We start from the raw sequence: 24216 nt of genomic DNA on the forward strand, positions 1-24216 counted from the left end.
CTTCGCTCGATTGTGAGATCTTCTCTTCTTGGAAAAGAGCTTCCGTGTGTCATGATTTCAATGGCGAATGTCTCGGTGTGAGGTCTACTGATGACGTCGCAGGCAATACGGCGACCACTCGGATGCCGAATGAGACTTCCGCAACTTTGCGCATGATTGACAAGCTCTCCGCTCATATTTTTTCGTGTAGACATTGAAGTGACTAACAGGTGTATTTTTCCATGACAATGTATATAGTGGGGCTTTAAAGATGACTTTTTAAGAGCGGGGTGACCTCACGTCCGCGTTTTCGCCTCGCACAGCCCAGCGAGGTGATCTACAACGTGGTGGAGCTGCGCGTCCTCAGCAACTGGGGTCACATGGAGTACACCTGCCTCTACCGCTTCCGAGTGCACGGAACCCTGGCTGCTGCGACATGATGCAAGACCGACTCCCCCTGGCCCCCCCACCCCGCCCTCCACACCCCTTTACCTCGGATGAAGTTGAGTTTTCACCACTAAACATTTGACGCTTTTAGATATTGGGACCGTCCAATAAATGCCATGAAATATGGAATGATGTCATGAGGAATAATGTCTACACAGCTGTACAGTATAGCAAAGATAAGATGAAGTCACTGATAACATTGAATGTAAATAGTTGGTCAAAATCATTACAAAAATGCTCTAAAACTTTTATCCCTGGTACTTAAATACTTGAATATTCTTTTTTTTTTCTTTTTAAATCTAGCATTGCAGTGATCCTTGTAAGAAGCACTCAAATTTTCTGGATGCAAAGTCAGAAAAGTGGAAAATGTATTTGAGATGAGAGAGAATATATTTCAGCAAAGTCCTGCCTTGTGTGTTGCGATTGTCACATGAAATATTTATGAGTGATTGGGGGTAAAGTAAGGGGGGGGGTAAGATAGTTGCAAGAATATAGTATTGTGGCAAGGAAAAAATGTCATGTATTTTCAGAATATAGTGTGTAATATAATTTGTGAAAGGTTGTTTTTCTAGACTTTTTGTCTTGCTAAATTATGCATTTTTATGACTTTATCCTCATCAAATTCAGAATTGTTGAGGATTAAATTAGTAGCTGTCTTCCGTAACATGACTTTTGTCTGTTGTAGCAAAATTTTATCCTTTTTAAAAATATATATATTTCAAAAGTAAGGCTTGAGTTTATTAGATTTTTTTTTTTTTTTTTTAACTAGTTCAGGTCTATTTTCCTAAAACTGCAGTTTTATTTTAGCGGCGTGGTGGCGCAGCTGTAACGCGTTGGGCAAGGGGCAATTTGAGTGTCCAATTAATGTTCCACGTTTTTTTGGGGATGTGGGAGGAAACCGGAGTGCCCGGAGAAAACCCACGCAGGCACGGAGAGAACATGCAAACTCCACATAGGTGGGGACGGGATCAAATCCGGGTCCTCAGAACTGTGAGGCCAACGCTTTACCAGGTGCTCCACCGTGCCGCCCTCTTTGATAATCCAACAGTTCCAAACTTTCGTTTTCCTGAAAGGAAATGCGACGATTGCTGCCCAAAATTTGCATTATAATAAGAAGTAAGGCCAGCAGAATTTTTTTTTTCCTTGTTTTTATACTTTATGACTTTGTTTGACCTGCACCATAATCTATGTTAAAATCACAAGCCATTTCTCAAAACGCACTTTGTGCTCATAAAATATAGTCTCTTCAAATTATTAATGCTGTTAGTCACACTTTTGTTAAATATTTGATTTTCTTCCAAAACTGATAACTTTGTCCTTGTACTTGTATGACTCATTTCTTAAAATGATATTTTCAGCGTGGTCTTTTCAGCATGCCTACTTTGGAATATTGAAGATGACCTGTGAGGTTGTACAATTCCCTCATAAAAAAAAAAGCTGTTGATTCATGTTTTGTCTCGTTTAGATGACACTTTTCTGCGTGTTTTTCCGACGGCGTGTATCTACAAGTAACTCCCGCTCGAAATGAAATGTGCTGCAGCCACCTGAATATGAAGTAACGTTCTTAAAGAACTTTGAACAAGGTAATTTGGATCATGAAAAAAGCCAGGGTGTCATTTTCTAGCAGTTTGTAAACTTTTCTTTGTGGGACAGTCAAGATTGTATTTGAAACGTCCAACATATTTAATATAAATGTTTTTGTTTTGAGGGGGTCTGGAGTTGATTTATCATATTTTGTAGGTTATTTATAACAATGCTCTGAATATTTTATTTAAACTACTTCATGCAAACGTGCTTTTATTCGCTATTTGGATGCATAGCATTAATAAATTGTCTTTGTTCAAATACTGTTGTGATGTTTCAGATTGCCAGCTAGCTCCTAATGCTAATGTTAGCATTATGTTCCACTGTTGGGTCCTCGCGTGAGCGCTCCCGGTGCTGCAAAGTCTCTTTTGTGAGTAATGCGCATGCGCGTACATTTTGTCAACTCCCGGCCAGTCTGAAACATCCCCATCCGTGCTTCATCACGCGCCATTCGACAACTTGTCGCCGAGTACGTGTTCGCTACGGACGTCTCAGAAAGACGAACACGGAGAACGTACATATATGTATATCTTTTTTAGTTCTCTCTATGTAGAAGAAGGGGAACTATGAGACCGGGGGATTTCCCAGTAAGTATGCTGTGTACCCAGAGTTCCCCTGGTAGTAACGCATGCGCATTCATCACAAAGAGACTTTTCAGCATGGGGGAGCGCTCAGACCGTCCCACTCCACCTACATTTCACCGTACTGTTTTCAGCAATATACCCAAAGCGGCTAGCCGACTAGCTGCTAATGCTAATCTTAGCTGCGGATTGAGTTCTCAATATCCACATTTGTATCAAGATTGAAACTTTATAAATATAAAATGTGGCTAAAAAGTGTCTAGCAAACTCGTTGCTAATGCCTGCGTGAGCTGCATGAATGTAAACAAAACATCTTCGTGCTAATGTTAGCCACAAATTCCACTTTCAGGTTCCCATGGGCACGTTTCACCTCAAATGCTAATTTCTATTCAATATAAAATAACTTTTGACCCATAACAGGCTTTTTTTCACTGCAACGCAATATCCAGATCATGTGGAACGCTGGATCATTTATTGCCCTCTTAATTCCACTTTTAATCGTACTTATTTCTTTTTCCCCCACCCAATATTCCTCGCTGACTGTTTTCTTTTTTTAAAGGTAAAAAGATGCAACATTAATTGGACACATTCCTCGCTGACTGTTTTCTTTTTTTAAAGGTAAAAAGATGCAACATTAATTGGACACTCTAAATTGCCCGTAGGTGTGATTATGAGTGCGGCTGTTGATCTCCATGTGCCCTGCGATCGTCTGGCAACCAGTTCAGGGTCAACCCCGCCTCCTGCCCGTTGACAGCCGAGATAGGCTCCCGGACTCCCCGCGACCCTTGTGAGGATAAGCAGCAAAGAGAATTGATGGATGGTTTAAGCATGCCAGTAAAACCTCTCATTCGATTTCTTAGCATGCGTCACCTGTTTGCACAAAACAGCCAGAGGCAAAAGGACCCAGGAATAGCTTCAGTTGCCGTCACGCTCGAAACGGGGAACGTCATGGTGACTCCTCCCCCTTTTTTTTTTTTTTTGTTTACCGGACTAACCAATCGACAACCACTTTTGAATTCATCCCACGTCCAGTGTGTGTGTTGACGCTGACGCTGCGCACACAAAGTTCTCGTTTCCAAGACGGCGTTTGACCTGAGGCTGCCGCAACCGCAACTGAGGTAAGAACTGCCGTATTTTGTACATCCAATAATTTCATATAATATAAAATATATACAATTTATAATATATTTTTTCCACGCATCCCTTCAGTTTTCTCCAGTGTTTCTTGTGTAAGATTTCAAACAAAAATAAAAATATGTAAGATTTTGTAAAACATTTTGCCTTAAAATGTAAAATTGTAACTTTCCCTATATTTTTTTCATAACGTCACAACTTTATTCTCATTTTTATCCTTAAGTTTTTGGTTTTTTTGTCTTAATGGCTGGTGGTCACATGTCTGTAACATTCTAATTGGTTGAATTTTATACAATGATTTTGTTTTATTTTTTGGGGGGATAGGGGGGTTTGTTAAATAAATTTGCAGATGAACATATTTCAGTGTTGTTAATTTTGGTGTGCACAAGTACATAATCGCTACGTAAGCGATACTTAAAGGTTAAAAATATATATTTTTTTATCTTATTTTGGAGATGAGTATTCCAACCCAATAATCGTATTCTAAAATGCAATCTCGACTTTGTAATATTACACGCTCCTGCCATTGTTGCGGGTAGCTCCGGCTTTCCCGCGACCCTTGTGAGCATAAGCGGCTTGGATAATGACATGAGTTTTGAAACCCTCTTTCCTCATTCAGTGCCATTGACGACTCACATTTGCTCATGTGAAAAAGTATAAATCCCCCCCGCATCTCATCTTTCATTTTTCATCCAGGATGTTCAACACGACGGCGAACTTTAGCGACGCATTTGGCCTCCCCCTGTGGTACCAGTACCAAATGTGCGCCTCAGCCCCGTACGGCTTCGTCTTCTACTACGGCGTCAAGGTGTTCAACCTGGCGGTGGGCGCGCCCTGCAACGGCCTCGTTATCTGGCAGATCGCCGCAAAGAAGGGCGACGCGTGCACCTCGGACGCGTTCATCCTCAACCTGGCCGTCCTGGACGCGTTCTTCTGCCTCATGGTGCCCGCCGAGCTGCTCAACACCTTGCTGCTGGACGACGGGCGCATCTGGTACCTGCAGAGGTTCTCGTATGGCGTCAAGGACGCCGGGGTGCTCTTCTTGGTGAGTCCACGTCGCATTATGCCACACGTTGCGGCTGTAATTGGCCTTTTTTTTTGTTTTTCTTCGTTAGATTCTTTGTAGCGCGAGCAACCACCATTAAACCGGAAAACAGGTTGGCTCACTTCTGGTGATCTCTTTGGAGTACAGTACAGTGTATATTATTTATGTATACATACATATGCTAGCACAGGAAGTCTAGATGCCATCTATTCATATTTTTGGTTCCTCCGCGATGACATGTTAAAAAAAAGAGATTGTTTAAAAGTAGCCATGGTTGCTTTGTCACCGTCACCTTTTCGACTTCACTCGAACCAGGAGGAAATGCTCAGACCAGTGTTGGGAAATATGAACGTGGGTTGCACATATTACGAATTAACAAAGAGTATGTATTCAAGGGGAACTAAAGCCCCAAATTTTCATAGAGACAACACATTGTGTGTGCCAGTGCCAGCCACAACACTCTGATTAATATTGCTTTAGTAATATTTATTACGTTTATCACTGTATTATTACTTTAACGACTCTGTTTAGGGTTTATTACAGTGTTATTACGTGATAGTTACTCCGTTTAAGTGTGCGTCTGTGTGGACCGGAACATGGGGAGCCAACACATTGTGTGTGCCAGTCACATCACTCATATTAATATTGCTTTAGTAACATTATTTATTTAAGTTTATTACTGTATTAATACTTGATAACGACTCTGTTTAGAGTTTATTACTGCGTTATTACTTGATAATTTGTTCAGGTGTGCGTCTGTGTGGACCGCCACATGGCCGTGGTCCACCCCGTGCTGTTCGCTCGGGTCCGGAGCAACAAATTCCGCATGGGCGTTTCGGCAGGCGTGTGGGCTGCGATCGCGGCCTATGCCCTGGCGAAGTGCGTCCTGGGCTCCATGAGGGTCAACGGCGTGTTCAGCGGCGTGGTGCTCTTCGCCCTCGCCGTCATGGTGCTGTGCAACGCCTCGGTCGTCTGGGTGCTGCGGCGCTCCGTGGGCGGCAAGGAGGCCATGCACCCGGCCAAGAAGAAGGCGCTCAAAATGGTGCTGGTGGCCCTGGCCATCATCGTGGTCAACTACCTGCCGCCCGTGCTCATGCCCTTTGCGCCTTACTACACCCGGATGGAGTTCCGCTGCCAGATCAGGATCAGCGTGTACTCCATCATGGACCTGAGCTGCAGCGTGGAGCCGCTGCTCTACGTCACCAAGACGGAGTGCGTGGGAGGTTGGTGCTGCCGTCGCTGCGTTGCTAGGACGCCACCTCCCGTCGAAGTATGATGCTTATTCTTGCTTATTATCCTACAGCCTTTATCCCCTTGTGGCTCTTTGCTGGGTTGTGCCTCTCCTTTGTTTGTAATTATTTCAGCTGTTATTGGATGTAAAAACATTTCCCCCGGGGTTTTCTAATTTCCAACTTGTAGCGCTTTAAATTGGGTGGTGCAAGTAGGTTAAAATAAGTCCCCGTAGCCCTGAGATATGTTTCAGCACGCCCAAAAAAATGTAATGACGAAAAAACCTTTGAACACGTACACCATTGTATAGAATGTAAAGAAATATAAACAGTGCAGTGAAATTCATTGGGCATTGTGCGGCTCCTTCTGGGGGTGGAGTATAGAGCTTGTGCACCTACGTCTTAAAATCACGTGACCTTTGTTTCCGTCGTCATATTGCCGGTCTAGCAAAGCATTGTTCAATGCTAAGTCGGTTGGCGACGACACGAAAATGTCTTGTAGCACGACGCCCAGAGTCCTGTCCGATACCATGAGACATTTATAAGGTGAAAATAAACGAAGGCACGTGGAAAAATTTGATAAAATCGGCATAGTTGACCCATATTTAATGCCGAAGTTGATGTTTTCGCCGATAAGAAATGGGACCGTTAACGCGCTTCTGCTTGTCTTGGACAACTGGATATAAACATGGATCTGGTGACTAAGTCGTTGACATTTACACGGAAGAGTTTGAAAGCGTAGAAATGTCTGGATGCATACAAATACTTCATTTCATTCATTAACTATGATTGGGGGGGGATCGAGTCGGAACGTACACAGAAGGGATTGCGGCCACACGACCTCTGTGAACCTGGTCAGTTTTTTTTTTTTTAAATGCGCAATGTTTTCAAATGAGCCAACTTGGAATTATAAATAAATTTTTAAGAATATAGTGCTTAATATAATATGTGAAAGGTTGTTTTTCTAGACTTTTTTTTCCTTGCTAAATTATACATTTTTATGACTTTATTCTGGTCAAATTCAGAGTTGTTTAGGATAAAGTTAGTAACTGTTTTCCACAAAAGGACTTTTGTCTGTTGGAGTAAAATTTTACCCTTATAAAAAACTATTTTTATTTTGACCTTATTACATTTTTTTTTTAATATTTCAGGTTTATTTCCCTAAAATTGCAGTTTGATTTGGCGACACGGTGGTGCCAGCTATAAAGCGTTGGCCTCACAGTTCTGAACACCAGGGTTCAAATACCGGCCCGGCCTGTGTGGTTAGGGTTAGTTTGCATGTTCTCCCCATGCATGTGTGGGTTTTCTCCGGGCAATACGCATTGTTCTCAAGTGAGCCAACTTGGCATTATAAATACTTTTTGGTCATTTGAGATTGCGAAGAATAATTCCCATCTGAAATGAAGTGATCGCTACGCAGGCGTGTGTGTATTTTGGTTGCGCACCATCCATCATGTTTAATTGCCGAAAACCGTCGGTATTTTCTGGTCTTTTCAGCCAGTATTCCATAGAATGACCTCTTTGAATATCTGTCCCGTCTGTTGTGACAACCAACAGCACAACAGGTCTCGGGTATCGTAAATATTCTCCGGTTCAACGTCCCCGACAATGTCGAGCAGCTCTGTTAGACCTGCAATATGGCCGCCATGAAAATGGTGACGTCACCTGCACGAGCTCTATATATAATGTATGCCAACAAAACAAGCACCAAGCAGTTGAATTTTTTTTGTAGAAGATAAAGAATATATGCCTGTATGCTGCGTTGGCATGTTACTACCACTTATATTGTTGAATACTGTAAAACTTCCAATGCTGGTTTGATGTTTTGCATTATGCGAACATTAACACTGCAAACATTTCTATGAAAATGTCTTATGTACTGATTGCTGTCGTCTTCTACCGCCAATTAGCGCACGTAATTAAATAAAATGTTTGCTCGCAACTCAAAACAAATATCTCGTGCAAGCGATGGGCTTGGACTGTCATGATCCTGCCGCTCCAGCACGAGCTGTGCGGGTGCCTACGCGGGTGCGCTGATTGCGGCGCACACCTGCGTCTCATGCGGGCAGTTTAGTCTGTGTATTTATATCACCCCGATGACGATTGGTCCTCGCCAGTTCGTTGACCTTCATGTCCCGTTCGTGCGCTCCGGTATCCCCGATCGAACCTGTGTGTACCGACCTTGGTCCGTTCTCCGACCAACCTTGTAAGCCCGACTCCTTCGTTACTTCTGCCTGCTTTGATTGTTCTCCTGTGTACCGACTCCTGCCTGCCCGCTCATCTGCTCTCTTCGCCCGACGTCCCAACTACCGCTGCTGCACCGGACTGCCTGCTCGATCCCCTACCTCTGCATATAATGAACGTTTCTCCTTGAACTACCTTGCATCTTCCGAGTCCTGCATTTGGGTCCTACTCTCGTTCCGATGGGACGTGACATGGACAGTGCTGTGAAAAATTATGTGGCCCCTTGTAAAAATTCTCAGATGTTTTTGCATAGTTCCCCATCTTTAATGTTTAAGATAAAAAAAAATACAATTACCACAAGTCAAAAAACTTGGTATCTGGTCCTGTGTGAAAATGTAATAGTCTCTTTAATCTTTACATTTTTTTTTTTTAAGAATAACGAAAGTCTTTAGTTCAGTCTTAATCCCATGAGTTGTCTTGAGTGTTTATTGGTGAAATTCATCTCAAAGCAAAAAAATTAATAAGGCAGATAGCTTCCATGATGCACACGGAGCCATGCGAGCGAGCGCCGACGCCTTAAAGCAGCGGTGTCAAACTCATTTTTGCCGCGGGCCGCATTGTACTTGTGGTTTGCCTCAGAGGGCCGTTGTGGCTGTGAAACCATAAAAAAAAAAAATCTTTAATGAAATTTATGTACTAGTTTTGGAATTAAAAATCAAGGGTAATTGACACAAAAATGCTTGTAATTTCTCAACGTTATCATTTATGAGATTTCAAATTTTGGTACAGATTTGAACAAAAAATATGGAAGTTGATGCACGTGATTTGCCTCCGTGGGCCACATAAAACCACGCTGCGGGCCAGATCTGGCCCCCGGGCCTTGAGTTTGGCACCAGTGCCTTAAAGTACTAAAAATATGGAGCAAACTAATGTCAGTAGAGTCGTAATTGTATGTTCCACGCTTAATACTGAGGTCTGGTGATGGGTCGGTGTATGTTGCGGTCATGGAATGAATTAAAGTTGTCGTTGCGAACCGTTCTACTTGAAGGTCATTTTGGCGTACAACTCCTCCAAACTCTCAAAGGACGCTCCGGGTCCATCTTCCGAGGTGACGTAGCCGGGATACGAGAGGAAACACTGGTCAGGCGCCGTCAGGGCGCTGCACTTTCCTTCCCCGGAAGACAGCAGCGGGATCAACTTGGCGTGGGCGTAATCGATCTCGAAGCCCTCGAAGATCAGACCCACGCCCCACGCCCCCAAGCCCTTCTCCAGGAGATGAGACACCTTGCGGGCGGCCAGCACCAGCCCCTCGTAGTCGCCCGCTTCTAGCCCGAATATGTCGGAGGACAGAGGACGGCGCGGGATGAGCACCGTGAAGCCGGGTGAGTTGGGGAACGGGGTGAGAAAGGACACGTGGGCGTCGTCCTCCCACAGCCGCCACTGCGGCTCCTCGCCCCGTACGATGCGCGGGAAGAGGCCGGCGTCGGCCGGGTCGTCGCCCAAGAACGTCAGGTCGGGTGGCGCGTTGGGGTTCGGGAGCTTGGCGCGGATCCTGGCCTGGATTTCGTTCAGGCGGGCGTCGCTCCACCGGGGCGCCGTCTTGGAGGTGCAGAAACCCGGATCGTGGCCGTGGTACTCCTCCTCCCCTGCCAGGTGAGCGCACCACTCGCCATCGAGGCCGTGCAACGGGAGGATACGGATCTGTGCTCAAGAGGACGTTTGACCCAAGTTATTCACCATGATGTGGTTTCTAATTAGTACAGCTGTAGTGGAGGTACAAACCTGAGCGGGTCTGTCCACGTGGGGCCTGGCGACCAGGGCGCACCGGTGCACCTTGAGCTTGTCGCACAGCAGCTGGGCCACCGCCCTGGCACCCAGCATCCAGCATAGATACTCCGCCTCCTCCAGGTGAAAGATGCTGCCCGCCATCGCTCCGGGCACGTGGCGCTCCAGGATGACGGAGCCGGGCGTCCACGGCCGCGGGTTTAGGTAGGCCACCAGGCGCTCTGACTCCCAGACAACATGGCGGGGGAGAGTGACGGACATTCTGTGGAAAAAGGTTGTTTTTTTTTTTCCAAACGCAGATTTACACTGACAGTGCCCAAAAAATAAAACAACAAATGTCTTCGTTGCCTCGCATGAAACCACAGGATTTTCTTAGCGATTTTCAGTGAATACTCATTCGGGATAAGCTAAAAAATATGCTTTAAAAATCCAATTTTTTTAGGCTTGGAACACATTTCCTTTTTACATTAATTGTAATGGGAAATGTCGATTCGGATTTCGAACAAGTCACTTCTCCAACCTCCTTCTGGAACGGATTGTGGTTGAGAACGGCAGTTGTACCTGCACTTGTTTTTATTTATCTGGTGACTTAATTTTACTCAATAGTTTTGAAAATTCATCCAGTAGCGCAAAATGAACTTTTTTTTTTTTTTTAAACTAAAATGCAAATTCTGATGTTGCCATGTGTGTGCGTGCACAGTCGAAACTACAAAATATCTGCAATTTACTCCACATTTCGGCAAACAGTCCCAGACAAACTACAAAGCATGAAACATTTTTGTTTTTAATTCATCTAAATGTAAAGTTGCGGCGCGGTTGTTTTCATGGTAACGGGGACCTTCCCAATATGGCCGCCACGTTTGCACAACCCCACCGGAAGTCCATTAAATGGCCTATAAGGTCACGTGACTTTTTTGTGTCGTTTTGATTGGTGAACTAGACTTCAACAAACTTCCCGACGTCTCGAGCGCTTTAACTGGATGGGAGCAAACTGCGCCAATACGGAAGTCTTAAATAGTAGCTTAATAAAAGTAGCGACCGACATTTAATCATCGTAATTGAGTAAAAATAACATTACTTTTTAACGGCAGAAGCGGTGGAAGTGTTCCTTCTGGCCTCGTCAATTCCAGTGATTTTTTTTTCCGAAGGCTGTCGCCGGCGTACTGGGATAACCTCAAACCGATGCGCCGGCGTACTCGTCCGCCGCGGAGTAATACTCGCAATTACTTCTGTGTGTGGATGATGGATGTGGAGAATGGATCTAGCTGCGAAACAGTCCGTGACGTTTAAAAAAAAAAAAATCAAATCTGTACGATTTACGTAAATTGCATCATTTGAGTTCAAAACACAACGACTCATTTACATGTAGGATTTAAGGGGCTGCAAATGTTCTACATCGAAGTGTGAATACTTATCCGTGAATACTACATTTTAAATTATGTTTCAAATTTTACTTTAATCGACAACGTAAACGTTCCAGACAAAACAACCACAGTAAACGTCGTAGCTCATTACCCCCCCAAAAAATGAATGTGCTTATAAAAACAGATGACAACACAAGCGTACCGTTAATACGTCAGGCGTCTAGTTCACTAGATAAAAGTATAACCCTACAATTTTTGTAAAAAGCACGCCATTAGCTATGAATGACGCGTATGACGTGAAATTAAAATAAACAAAGCCTACCTTGTGCTGAAAAGCCGCGTTACCAGCATGCAGACAGAATAAAAAGACTCAACCAGACATGTTTTGCGTTACTTTTAAGGCTCGTGGTGGAGGGTCACGTGGAAGGCATAGACAGCAAAAAAGCACGCGACAGCAAGGCCAATATCGTGACATTAGTCACAAAAATAGAAGTGAAACTATCATATTTTATCAAAAAGTGGGGGGTAAAAAATTACGACGAGAACGCGTCCATAATTTCGCCTTATTGTGAGAGTTATGTGCATCAATATCGCCCTCTTGAGGCAGGGAGGACTGGGACATGATGTCGAAACGATGCTGTGTTCTTGTACACTCGGAAATATAATTAATATATTATTTCAACTGAGAAATACTACAAATCAAAACGCACCCTGGCCTCAACTGTACTGTTAACTTACATTATACTTTTCTACTCACTACATCAACTCTGAAGACGCCAGTTCCAAGCATAACTTCCAGTTAAAATGCACTGTTCATATATATGTCACGATTCCGAATGTCTTTAAATCCACCATTGACGTTGCGAGAAACTTGTCGGCATTGTTGATGACTGACTAATACGACATAAACAATGGTCTTATATTAAATATCAAGCAGCGTACCTGAATTTGCTATCAGGATTTCGAAGTCCTTAGATCGTGCTAATTGTAGCTTTTAGTGCCCTACAAGCGCTATGAATGTCTCTTTGATGTCTGTGACGTTTCCTGTACGTGACGTCATTGGTTGTCATTGACCACATGCGACATAAAGTCCAACTTTCAGTGTTTTCAACTGATTTGGCTGATGGTTAAACCATATCCAACTATTGGATATGCGCTCAGATATTTGTAAATCCTAAATTTGCGTTGCTAGAATCATTGGAAGGCTGGCATTTTTTTTTATTATTATTCATTGTCTGTCTCGTATGGAAGTAGATTAGTGCCTCTATTCAAATTCAAATTTCGCTGGCACTAATCTACTTCAATAGTCTTGTGATTCATACAAAATGTAATTCAATTTACAACCAAATAAATACATTTTTAATAAATAAATAAATAAATAAATATATTTTGCTACAACAATCCTCCTGTGCAGCAGGGGTCGCCCCCTAACTCTTACAGCGGTCGATTTCGCATCCGGTTCACACTCTCGGTTGCTCTCCGGGAAGCGGACGAGACGTCCTCCGTGGTGTCATTGCGGAGGTTTGTTGAATAGCGACTGAATAATGTCTGGTTACACTCCGGACGAGAAGCTCCGCGTCGAGCAGCTCGCCAAGCTCCGAAGGCAGTGGCTGAAAGACCAGGAACTCAGCCCCAGGGAGCCCGTCATACAGGCTAAGCCGCCCGGGGCCGTCGCCAAGTTCTGGGAAGGTTTTCTGGAGCCCAAGAGCCTGTGGAGGCTATATGTGAGTAATGCTAACGCTAGCTAGCTCGGAGTGATGCTAACACACAGAGGTTTGTATTTTTTTTCCCCGCTATTATTAAAAATATTATTACACCAGCAAGCAAAAAAGGGAAATTGTTGATAAAGTATACTCCCACAGTTTAGGATTGGATTAAAGTGGTTCAAGATATCTCTAAAATGAAGATGCTAACTTTCGTTTTGAGGCAAGAATAAGACAAGTTTGAGGGACATTGGGAAAACTGGACAAAATATGCCATAACATCATAAGATGTTACTACATAATTTGAAATCAAGTTTATCTTAATTTTGTTCATTGGTTTCCACCACTTATTCCTCTTGTTGTTGTCATTATTATGACTTTATTTTTCTTCTTAGCGTGTTGCGCATTGTATTTATTATTATTATTATTGTTATTTTAACTCATAGTTATTGCATCTTGTCTTGTTGTCAGAACAGGTATCACCCAAGGGTTCCGATACCAAGAAAATTTGAAACTTAAAAATATTTTTTTACTTGAACGAATATGTAAATCATTGCACATTGTTATTGGAACATTTGTAAGGTGCTTTGAGGTGGTATAATTTTTCTGATTTTTTTTTTTTTTTTTTTTTTCACTACTATGATTATTCTTGTTTTTCCTTTAAAGTTAATTTTTTTTTTTGCTCACTTACGGGTATGAACTTGGTTGAGGATGACCTACTAGATCAGATAATTGGAGATGAGAGAAATCCTCCTATTCTGTGATTTATAAAGGTCTTATCATCCCACTGTTAATGAATGTAAATTAATTGTATTTTTTTTCTCTGTATATAAAAATGTGGAAGAAAAACTTTCTTACAGAGATGCTACGTGATATGACAGCGTAGTAATTGCCAGTTTACATAAACTGCGAATCATAGCTGTATTGCTAGACTACATGTTTTTTAAATGTACCTAACATGTTTCTCTTTCCAGACATACAAAGCCTACAAGGGGACCATTTTCACATTAACACGCTTGCTGATACCCGCTTGGGTTGCCCACTACTACGTGAAATATCATGTTGCTGTAAGTCGAAACTACAATTTAACATCACGTATTGCAATATACAGTACTTGTTTTCCTTCCATAGGCTGTACCATTCCTGTAGAGCAGGGGTGTCAAACTCGTTTTTATTGCGAGCCAGATCGTGTCGTAATGGTTTCTATCAGAGGGTCGTTATGACTGTGAAATCATAAAAATCTTTAATTGACCCATCATATTTACACAATATATCAACTAGTTTTGGAATCAGAAATCAAGGGAAATGGGTTTTTCAAATATTGTTGATGTTTGGTAACACAAAATATGTCTCAACGTCGTCATTTCTGATGTGACAATTTGAAATTTTGGTACAGATTTGAACAAAAATCATGTAAGTTGACACACGTGATTTGTCTTTGCAGGCCACATAAAATCACGTGGCGGGCCGGATCTGCCCCCCCGGGCCTTGAGTTTGACACCTGTGCTGTAGAGGGATTTGAGTATAATCGTGTCTTGACTCACCGGTGACACAGTTTGAGTTTTTTTGGGGAGGAGATATGAGCTATCGCTTGACTAGTAGGCGGCTAGCGGACCCAAGACACTAGTGAGGATAAGCACCTCAGAAAATGAATGAATGGAATTTGTGAGCAAAACGTTTTGCTAGAGGCGAACTTCACCACAAGCATGCGATTGAATATCCATCCATCCATTGTCTTCGTCGCTTATCCTCACAAGGCTCGCTGGAGGTCTGGAGCCTATCTCAGTTGTCAACGGGCAGGAGGCAGGTTACACCCTGAACTGGTCGCCAGCCAATCGCAGGGCACATAGAGACAAACAGTCGCACTCACAGTCACACCTCGGGGCAATTTAGAGTGTCCAATTAATTTTGCATGTTTTTGGGTTGTGAGAAGAAACTGGAGTGCCCGGAGAAAACCCACGCAGGCCCGGGGAGAACATGCAAACTCCAAACCACACACCACATGTTAAAATTTGCTAGCCTAATGCTAACGCACAATGCAAAACTTCATAGATAGACTCAAAAACTAGCATCATTGTCACAGTCATTAAGTTTTTTGCAATGGCTACGTGAACACAAATATACATTACGCATTTATAACAATATAATGTTAATCTTCCATAGATTCTATATGCTCTACAAAAAAGTACTAATATGAGTGCATCTTATGGAGTCAGTTGCGGTTGTCTTCCTTGTGCATTAATTTATTATATTAAAATGTCCCCCAATGGTCAAGGTGTGTGCACCCTAAGGAGCAGCACAATTGCGGAGGGTGTTAAAAGCATGAAATCGTTATGCACAAACTGCTAAAGTCTTTACATTTTATTTAGTTGTAATGTTATCAGCGTTTTTATAAAATTCAGCACTAATATTTTCTGTGGCAGTACGGTGGATCAGCTGGTAAAGCGTTGGCCACACAGTTCTGAGGTCCCGGGTTCGATCCGGGACCAGCCTGTGTTGAGTTTGCATGTTCTCCCCCGTGCCTGCGTGGCTTTCCTCCGGGCACTCTGGTCCCACCCCCCCCCCCCCCAAAAAAAAACATGCAACATTAATTCAACACTCTAAATTGCCCCGTCGGTGTGATTGTGAGTGCGGCTGTTTGTCTCGATGTGCCCTGCGATTGGCTGGCAACCAGTTCAGGGCGTACCCCGCCTCCTGCCCTCTGACAGCTGGGATAAGCTCCAGCGCTCCCCGTCACCCTCGTGAGGATAAGCGGCGAAGACAATGGATGGATGGATAATAATTTCTATGGCGTATTTTGAGGGGCTGGAATGGATTATGTCTTTTCCATTCATTTATCAATGGAGAATGATGATTTGAGCAACAGACGTTTTTAGTTATTAACATGGTCAGGTCACAAATTTAACTGGTAAGTTAACCACTGTCGTTGCCTTTCTTTTTAATGACTACAGTTTGTATCGTTGTCCTTCACAGAAAAGGCCATACGGCATCGTAGAATTGAAGCCCAGGCTTTTCCCAGTAAGTATAACAATTTTTGCGATGGTGTTTATCTTGACAAATTTGCTTTTATTATTTTTAACCCCCCAGTTCGGTTTGGGGTCAAATTGAACGATTTGACTATCTGAAGCAGGGTTGTCAAACTCATCGGTAGCTGTCGAGTGGGCTGGACCATTAAAATGATGCCGTGCTCTGCTATAAATAACCCAAATGTCATGTCTTTCTTTTGTTTGGGTGAAAATGTTGAAATTGAATGACCATTCCTTTTACAAAGCATTTCAGAAAACGCCTCAAATTTCCTTAGACAAATGTGTAATATACTTTTATCATTCACGTACACGCATTGCAATGATCCCACTGATTGCAAAAAGGCACAAAACCTTAACAAGTAACTGGTATTGGAAAATATAGTAATGCACTTTAAGATTAAATTATATTTATAAAGAAAGAAATTTTTAAACCGTTGACACATGTAAATATAAAAAAATTAAATAAATTTAATCCCTGCCTACACCTAACGAACTAAGTAGAGTGCTATTAAATGTGTAACGAAGAAAGTATTCACATGTCCTGTAAATGTGTAAACTTTATACATTAAACACACATACACAAACAATACATACTGAAAATTCATGCAGTTGCATGAATAGTAGAATTCTACCATACTTTTTTTTGTTGCGAAGTTGCTAACATTAAATTGCGCATTTTTATAATTACCGTAATTTCTTGAAAATAATGCGCACATTTTTCCCAAAAATATATTTAGGTGTGGAGAAAAAATAAAAAATACAATCACATTGTATAGTTGTATACAGGTACATAGAGTGGTTAAAAAAAAGGTCTATATATAAATTTAAATATGATAGTGGATGTCTTATGTTAGACATTTGTATTTATTACAGTAATGTGCGCCCCCAATGAACTCTATGACCTCCTCGGGGAGCTTGCATTTTTACGATCGTTAGCGTAGCATGTTTGTTTGTTACTGCACCAAAAATCAGAAACGACTGCCCGAGAGTTTGTTTTAACTTAAACCAAGACGAAAAAAATGTCGCCCACAACGGCGAGTTGTGCAGCCGCTTTTAAAAGAAATGTGTCATCACTCATGCCATAGGCGCCGTCAACCCGGAAGTAGCGCCGCAGTCTAAAAACAATGATAGCTCGCCTCAATGGCTTCAGGTGGGTATCAAAACAACGTGAGCTCAAACTATGTAATAACAAAATATAAATACAGCTCATTCCTAATATTTTGAGCTTATTTGTAGCAGCAAATTGGTGGTGCGCGTTGTACATAGGTAGAATGGTTTTCCTGTTTTTTGTTGTTTTGTTTTGTTTTTTTTTTGGGGTCAACTTTGGGGGTGCACATTATACTTCAGGACGCATTATACTCGAGAAATTACGTTACCTCAGTCAGGATTCGTCTTCACAGAGCTGTATTTTTAAAACACTAAAAGTATCTAAGGCAGCATTTTAAAGGCATTAGTCTAGTCTGGACTTGTTTTTGTTCCTGATACTTGGCATCTTTTGGCCTGTACAAGTGCATGCTGTTGCCTTCTACTCTGATCAAAACAGCGTGACCCCCCCGCCCCCCTCCCTATCAGATAATCCACAAATAGCATCACATTAAAAATATTTGTTCTTTGTCTTTTATGCATTTTTTCACTTTTAAATTATCCTGCGGGCCTGATCGTACCTCCTTGTGGGCCATATGTTTGACACCCCTGATCTAAAGGAACAAAAACTGATTCCGGACAACAGACTAAAAATATGTATTTCGTTGTAATAAAAATATTTAAGAAAAAAGTAACGTGTTGAATCCAGTTTGAGTATTTGAATTTGGTATCGATTAAACCGGACAAAGTGTACGATTCTGCCATTTGGTTGATCTTTTTAGTTTAAAATGGCTTACTTGAACCAGGATCCCTCCAGTCAGTGCCGTAAAGGACCAAAATTTTTTATGTTTCAATCCCATTCTCAACACCCCTTATTAATTACATATTTATCCTTTTTCTTTTCAGGGTGACACTATTCTAGAGACAGGCGAAGTTGTTCCCGAACTCCCTGACAGCCACAGTCATCATTGAACCATCGAATCAGGGGGGGGAAAAGCGTCTGTCTGTAAAAACTGTTAATAAGCCAATTAAAACATTATAAATCATGAAATGTGTCTGTTTTTATATGTTGTTGTGCCCTACTAACACTCAATTTAGTTTTCAATGAACCTGATATGCATGTTTCGAATGTGGGTGGAAGCTGGAGATGACGGGAAATGCACTCCAGCGAAGGTAGAGCATACGTGCGGATTCAAACCCAGACCTTTATGACTGTGAGGCAAACATGCTATCCGCTAAAACCACAAATTCTTAATATTGCTAAAATGAGCATCACAAAAAAATGTAGTATGCACCACTGCGACTTAAAACTTTCTAAAAGTATTGATAGGGAATTCATCTAGAGCAATGTTTATTATGAAAAATGACACATTGTGTAATACAATCATGGTTTAATCCTCAGGCGTGTAGCAACATGCTACGTTGACTCAATTTTTAATATTCACTTGAAAGTTTTGGATAAATTGATCTTGTCAGAATATTCATACTTTTTTTTTGGGGGGGGGGTTTACTCAAGCATTTTGTTTAGAAAAATTGCATGGAGCTATACTCCACAAATTTTATTTTTATCTTTATAATACATTTTTTTCTGTGTGTACATAAAGAGGGAAGATTGTTTAAGACTTTTTTTGTAGCTAAATGAAGTTGCTCAAGTGTACTACATACTCGGGAAAAACTACTTTTTATTTTTATAATTTTTTTACGTACAATCATACGTTTTCTTTTTCCAACCTCGCTTTTATTTTTTTCTGAAAGCGGAAGCGGTGCGCCTTTATTGTGAAGGTCGGAAACGAAACCGGGCAACATTCAACGATTGAAGGATTGACCTCTTTCAGACACACTTGGTGGCTCGGGAAGAGTGCTGCAATTCTTCAAATGTCCCTACAAGTGAGATTCTGAGGGACGGAGGAAGCCGAATTAGTGTACTGGAGTTGACCACAAGCGTTATTGATTACCGGAGGTAAATATGTAATTTTTATCGTAACCCTAACTACTCGAGGACAGTTAGCTAACCTAGCTCGTTAGCATTAGCTTTAGCCTAACCCACCAAGATAGATAGCAAACTCCCTAAGCAGTGCCATCTACGTTTATAACCACCGAACCTTCTCTTCATAGCGAGGTGATAAGATTATTTTAAATACGTACTTTGAGGTAACACATTGTTTGGAATTATTAAAAATATATTAGTTGACTTGTGAGGTGTATAAGTAATAGGAAAGGTTCACTTGTTTTATATGTAACTGCTAACCATGTCGAGTGTATATGGTAAATGGCATTCAGTGGCATTTATTTATGTATTGCTAAATAAATAAAGCTATGAGAAAGGTGTTTGCTCTATCAGGGATCCATTAATAGTGTGGAATTTAAATGTCATCTGATATAGCCCAAAGCCCAACGGTAGGGTTACTCTATAATATGAAAAATTATTAGAGGTCAATGATACACTTGTAAGAATGATTCGACAGAAAAGCATTGCTTTGTGTTACCTTTTTTTGTTGCTAGATTTAGTAACATGATTTACAAATGCACTAATTTACATTTTTTTGCTCTACTAAGCTGTAATTACTTGGTAAACTATTTTTGTATTGTTTTTGCTTTGTGTTGCAAGCAATCATTTTACGTACAGACAAGGATAGTGAATGCTATAGCATCCACCAAGAAAATTGCAATTCAAGAAACAGACTGAGCAAATTAATTTACAATCTTGGTTGTCAACAGTTTAAACTGACATGTTATGATAGCAACGTTACAGTTTTGAAGTGTTGGCCATCTGTGAAATTTTCTATTTAAAAAAAACAACAATATGGAATGAGGACTTTAAGTGCCTCTTAAACCCTCCAAAGCAAATATGTTTACAAAAAAAAAACTTTTATTAAAGGGGAAATCCACTGATTTTGTATTAACAACGTATCCAAGAGGTCATGTAATATGTACTCTATGTTGACAATGTGATGTTAAATCCTCTCTCATTTAATAGTGTTTTGAGGAGATTTTTTTTATCGACAATTACGAATTTTCAGGAGCGCTGGCATTTTTGCGGGTCACATGACCTACGTGCGCGGACGTGACGTGTTACGTGCCGCAACAAAGGCTTGTTTATATGAGACACCATTTATGCCCAGCGCCGATTTCTCATATTTATCCTCATCTGATGATGAAATAGAATTATCGGTTGATCGGGTGAACGGAGGAATACTTCCATCTTCTCAAAACACAAATAAATGAGAGGATTTAGCATCACATTGTCAAAATAGAGTACATATTACATGACCCATTTGATACATTGTTAATGCAAACTCGTGGATTTCCCCTCTAAAGGCACGAAGCAGCCTCTGTGGTGCCTTTATCACATTGAATATTCCATTTGCACCAGTAATGTCAGAAAATTGTTTTTTTTTTTTTTTGAAAACATCAGAGTTTACGTTGAGTCAGAAAACTCGGAATTTCGACTTGAACAAGCTTATTGGAGGATATTTTTAACTGAAAATTGAAAAGTTAGAGGAGGGTTTCCCAGTGTAGGAGATGGAACAAAAAGATTGCTATATGATGAGAAAATACCTTATACAGTTTTCTTGTAATTTGAAGGCATCTTACCTGCAGTTGGTTTGGTTCCAGACGATGTCTGCAATCAAGCTCGCGCTACAGCAGAACCAGAAAAGGGACAGGAGGAAAACCCCGGAGGCCAAGTCTGCAGAAGTGTCTCCAGACTCCAAGTGTCCCATCTGCTTGGACGTCTTTAACAACATTGCCTACCTGGACATCTGCCTGCATAAGTTCTGCTTTCGCTGCATTCACGAGTGGTCCAAGAACAAGGCCGAATGTCCGTTATGCAAGCAGCCGTTTAATTCCATTTATCACAGTATAAAATCGGAGCACGACTTCAAACAGTATTACCTGAAGCCGGTGACTAATGGATCATTTGGGATGTTTGGCGGTGTGCGGTTCAGGTACCGTACCACTCTTACCGGGGTGCATCGGCAGCGGTGGGGAAGGACCTCTCCCCCTCCGGACAACGGCGTCATATTTGAGTCGACCGCCAATCCTCCCCAGCAGCGGCAGACTCGTTACATCAGGCGCATGATGATGAGGATGGCGGCCAAGAGGAGAGCCGCGAGCGAAGGGCGGACGTTTCACAGCGTCAGAGAGCTCGAAATGGTCAACTTCCGGCGCGAACTTTACCGACAAGGTTTGCGGGTCCGCGCCGTGCGCGACGGCGGACGTTCTCGGGACACCTCGGCCGAATTCTATCGCAAAAACCCCGCCTGCTTGCACAGACTCATCCCTTGGCTGAAAAGAGAGCTTGTGGTGCTATATGGTGCTCATGGGTCCCTGGTCAACATTGTCCAGCACATTATCATGTCCCGCATTACCCGTGTAGACATGGAAGACAGAGCCATCCAGGAAGAACTATGGCCGTTCCTGCAGGGCCGCACGGAGCATTTTTTGCACGAATTCATCAGCTTTGCCAAGTCCCCGTTCAACATGGAAGCCTACGACCAGCACGCCACCTACGAGGCCTCGCCCCACTCCTCCAATTCGGACATCAGCTCCAACTCATCTGTCATAGCGATTTCCGAGGATGAGCACGTGGACGTGGATTTGGACCCCCCCAGGACCCCCGGATACGCCACGTCCAATCTGAGCCACTCCCTGTGGGACGACGAGACACCGGGGCCGTCGTACTCCACCACGGCCGAAGAGAATCGAGCGGGAAGGGAGTCAGTCCGTGACTCCGACTCGGACAGCAGCGTAGAGGAGGAAGCCCAAGAAATCAAGGCTTCACCGCCGCATGGAAGCGCAACGCGCATTCAAGTCGACGACTGTTTGTCTTCAGAGAGCGACGACTGTGTCATTGTAGGTTTTGTCAAGCCGAGCGCCGAGAGGACTCCCGAGTTGGTGCAGCTCTCCTCGGACGAGTGCTGGAGCGACGACGCAAAAGAAGTCCCGCCCTTGCCGCAGCACGTTGGCTCCGATAGCGACCATCCTACGCCATCGCCGAGGAGAGAGCCCGGCAGCCCAGACCGGCGTCATTATCTTGATACCAAAGAAAGGCACGATACTCTAAAGTCAAAAGTGTACAAGCCATCGAGCGGATTCGAGAGAAAAGACCGAGGCGATCGTGGGAAACGCGGCTCCAAAGACAAAAAGCACAGGAGGAAAAGGTCGAGTGCGGAGCGCAGACGCTACAGCATCAGCCCGGTTAATTGTCGCATCAGAGAAAGAGACTATTACTACTCCAACAGCGCAGACTGGAACCACGACAGTAAATACAAAAGGACAGCGAGCGACTTCTACCATCAAGTGAGCCGAAAGCATTCCGACCGACGCTCTCGCTCCAGGAGTTGCAGCAGGGAATCGCGGCGGAGAGAGAGGCGGAGGTCCAGGTCCAGGACTTGCTCGGGCTCGCCGTCAACGAGACGGACTAACCACGAAAAGCCCGGCGGCAAGAGAAAATACAAAACCCAACATCTTGAGAATCCCTCGTCCCCCAAATACCCCACCGCCGAGACTAAACCCGAAGACGGGAAAGAGGAGAGGAGCCCGAGCGCTCGGGGCAGGCGTCACAAGAAGAAGAAGAAGAAACACAAGAAGAAGAGCCGACGGCACAGGAGCGCAGAGAAACATTCGCCGATCACCATCGGCAGTGACAGCGACCATGCCGACGATACCCCGGCCGGAACCTCCAGCAGGGAGCCCTCCCCCATCAAAAATGACTCCTTTTGAGCTCATAGCAACAACTTCGTTTCATGTCCCTCCCTCGCTGCCTGCAGTATTTTTTTCCACCAGACACCGAAAACTGCTTGACTTCACCCTTATGCAGATACGTTACTGAGGGTCCTCGGTTTAAGATCGAGTTCTGTTCCTACAGTGGTGGTGCAGCCTGAATTCTTACCTCCCTCACTGAATTCACTTTGTTTCAAAGATGGCCAAATACTTTCGAGACAGTGAAGAAGAAGGATCAGAATTAGTTTGGGTTTGAAGAAAACAAGGGCACGCCACCTCTCATGATGAACATTCAGGGGGTCCTCTGTTCAGAGAGGTCCATTCCCACCGCAGCAGTTGAAACAATCCGAATGTGTACATCAATCAGAACACTTCGTACACTGACTCAATAGCAACGTCAAACTTACAGAACACTTCGAGGCCACAAACCACTAAATAGGGTCCTTGCTAAGCGTTCTTCTCCTGCCATTGTGCAATCATCAATATAATAAAACCGAGGACCCCCTGTACTTTACAAAAATGAACCAACCTTTACATTTTAGTAGGAATCCAACACATTTGGCTAGTTGAAGAAACGTTATATTATTGAGCCTCGTCAGTTTATGGGGAGGTTTTGTTCCTACGGCGGCGACACAACCCACATTTTTTTTATCGCTATGCGCCAGAGTTTTAAGTACGCACCGACAAGAGTCAAATAATTGAATGGAAAAAACACATACTGGCTGTAAATACAGTGAAATGAAAAACATTAAGTGCAGCAGTAATTTGAATTTTTATGTCTGGACCATCGTAAACTGGGGGGCCTCCTGCATTTGCAATTTTCTTGCTCTGTTGTTGCTCTTAAAATTGATTTAAAAAAAAAAATGTTTATCTAAGGTGTTCTCAGGGATTGATTTCTTTTTGTAACGGAAAGCTTCCTACACCTCATGACATTGCTTATGAATCAGCAGGAGTTATTTGTATTAAAAAATTATTTTCAGCATTTAAATGTGTTAAGTCCGATGTTAGAACTTAATGTTGTCAAGGATCCACGTTTATAAAAGCGTACGCCACACATTGTACAAATTTTATTGAGATTTTCCATTTGGGTTCAATGGCAAATTGTTTTATACACCTATGGAAATGGATTATGATTTAAGGGATTCGCTGGTCAGGGCAGCATGGTGGGCTCATGATTATTGCACGTCACAGTTCTGAGGTTTGGCCTTTGAATTGGGGCTTAATCTTTTATTGATCCATCTGAGGCAATTGGGAGCAGGGTATTATTTTTTATGATGACTTGACAGCACATTAAAATGAAGCAAAATAAAAGCAAAACTACACCGTGTGATGTGGATGCAATGATATT

The 24216-nt window shown here is 42.7% G+C and overlaps 5 protein-coding genes across 10 annotated transcripts in view; 4 read left to right on the forward strand and 1 right to left on the reverse strand.

Moving 5' to 3' along the window:
• sun2 (Sad1 and UNC84 domain containing 2) overlaps nucleotides 1–1646 on the forward strand; it is a 20844-nt gene extending 19198 nt beyond the window's left edge. For both annotated transcript variants that reach the window (XM_061829884.1, XM_061829885.1), the window contains exon 16: nucleotides 303–1646. In XM_061829884.1, the coding sequence (XP_061685868.1) occupies nucleotides 303–419 (117 nt within the window). In that variant the 3' untranslated portion in view covers nucleotides 420–1646. The remainder of the gene's footprint in view (nucleotides 1–302) is intronic.
• Nucleotides 1647–1797: 151 nt separating this feature from the next.
• Nucleotides 1798–8971, forward strand: LOC133506109 (G-protein coupled receptor 4-like). Of its 2 annotated transcripts, none has more exons than XM_061829889.1 (5): nucleotides 1798–2380; nucleotides 3254–3378; nucleotides 3452–3709; nucleotides 4422–4770; nucleotides 5519–8971. In XM_061829889.1, exons 4-5 carry the CDS (start codon nucleotides 4423–4425, stop codon nucleotides 6044–6046), a joined length of 876 nt encoding a protein of 291 aa, XP_061685873.1. In that variant the 5' UTR covers nucleotides 1798–2380; nucleotides 3254–3378; nucleotides 3452–3709; nucleotide 4422; the 3' UTR covers nucleotides 6047–8971. The 2 variants fall into 2 exon arrangements, with proteins under 2 accessions (XP_061685873.1, XP_061685874.1); XM_061829890.1 differs by having other exon boundaries at nucleotides 2344–2380; nucleotides 3210–3378.
• On the reverse strand, nucleotides 8549–12385 carry LOC133506108 (uncharacterized). 3 transcript variants are annotated; one of them, XM_061829887.1, is made up of 4 exons: nucleotides 11655–11915; nucleotides 11047–11233; nucleotides 9966–10230; nucleotides 8550–9884 (listed from the first exon to the last, which is right to left on the reverse strand). In XM_061829887.1, exons 3-4 carry the CDS (start codon nucleotides 10227–10229, stop codon nucleotides 9222–9224), a joined length of 927 nt encoding a protein of 308 aa, XP_061685871.1. In that variant the 5' UTR covers nucleotide 10230; nucleotides 11047–11233; nucleotides 11655–11915; the 3' UTR covers nucleotides 8550–9221. The 3 variants fall into 3 exon arrangements, with proteins under 3 accessions (XP_061685870.1, XP_061685871.1, XP_061685872.1); XM_061829886.1 differs by lacking the exon at nucleotides 11047–11233 and having other exon boundaries at nucleotides 8549–9884; nucleotides 11655–11916; XM_061829888.1 differs by lacking the exons at nucleotides 11047–11233; nucleotides 11655–11915 and adding an exon at nucleotides 12275–12385.
• A 366-nt stretch (nucleotides 12386–12751) lies between these two features.
• ndufb6 (NADH:ubiquinone oxidoreductase subunit B) lies at nucleotides 12752–18188 on the forward strand. The gene is made up of 4 exons (XM_061829824.1): nucleotides 12752–13056; nucleotides 14010–14102; nucleotides 16009–16053; nucleotides 18051–18188. The coding sequence occupies exons 1-4, from the start codon at nucleotides 12877–12879 to the stop codon at nucleotides 18114–18116; spliced, it is 384 nt and encodes a 127-aa protein (XP_061685808.1). The 5' UTR covers nucleotides 12752–12876; the 3' UTR covers nucleotides 18117–18188.
• A 752-nt stretch (nucleotides 18189–18940) lies between these two features.
• On the forward strand, nucleotides 18941–24173 carry toporsa (topoisomerase I binding, arginine/serine-rich a). 2 transcript variants are annotated; one of them, XM_061829563.1, is made up of 2 exons: nucleotides 18941–19104; nucleotides 20730–24173. In XM_061829563.1, the coding sequence occupies exon 2, from the start codon at nucleotides 20763–20765 to the stop codon at nucleotides 22866–22868; it is 2106 nt and encodes a 701-aa protein (XP_061685547.1). In that variant the 5' UTR covers nucleotides 18941–19104; nucleotides 20730–20762; the 3' UTR covers nucleotides 22869–24173. The 2 variants fall into 2 exon arrangements, with proteins under 2 accessions (XP_061685547.1, XP_061685546.1); XM_061829562.1 differs by having other exon boundaries at nucleotides 20760–24173.
• Nucleotides 24174–24216: the final 43 nt, after the last annotated feature.

Source organism: Syngnathoides biaculeatus, chromosome 9, assembly GCF_019802595.1.
Source record: "Syngnathoides biaculeatus isolate LvHL_M chromosome 9, ASM1980259v1, whole genome shotgun sequence".
NCBI lineage: Eukaryota > Metazoa > Chordata > Actinopteri > Syngnathiformes > Syngnathidae > Syngnathoides > Syngnathoides biaculeatus.

What these genes read in the sequence shown, in the direction of transcription:
- toporsa (XM_061829563.1), top strand. Translation starts at nt 20,763, where the DNA reads ATGTCTGCAATCAAGCTCGCGCTACAGCAGAACCAGAAAAGGGACAGG.
- LOC133506108 (XM_061829886.1), bottom strand. Translation starts at nt 11,683, where the DNA reads ATGCTGGTAACGCGGCTTTTCAGCACAAG. An exon ending in ACGCGGCTTTTCAGCACAAG is followed by an intron (nt 10,231 to 11,654) that starts GTAGGCTTTGTT and finishes CTTTTTCCACAG; the next exon opens with AATGTCCGTCACTCTCCCCC. An exon ending in ACGTGGACAGACCCGCTCAG is followed by an intron (nt 9,885 to 9,965) that starts GTTTGTACCTCC and finishes TCTTGAGCACAG; the next exon opens with ATCCGTATCCTCCCGTTGCA.
- ndufb6 (XM_061829824.1), top strand. Translation starts at nt 12,877, where the DNA reads ATGTCTGGTTACACTCCGGACGAGAAGCTCCGCGTCGAGCAGCTCGCC. An exon ending in AGAGCCTGTGGAGGCTATAT is followed by an intron (nt 13,057 to 14,009) that starts GTGAGTAATGCT and finishes TTCTCTTTCCAG; the next exon opens with ACATACAAAGCCTACAAGGG. An exon ending in ACGTGAAATATCATGTTGCT is followed by an intron (nt 14,103 to 16,008) that starts GTAAGTCGAAAC and finishes TGTCCTTCACAG; the next exon opens with AAAAGGCCATACGGCATCGT.
- LOC133506109 (XM_061829889.1), top strand. Translation starts at nt 4,423, where the DNA reads ATGTTCAACACGACGGCGAACTTTAGCGACGCATTTGGCCTCCCCCTG. An exon ending in ACGCCGGGGTGCTCTTCTTG is followed by an intron (nt 4,771 to 5,518) that starts GTGAGTCCACGT and finishes TAATTTGTTCAG; the next exon opens with GTGTGCGTCTGTGTGGACCG.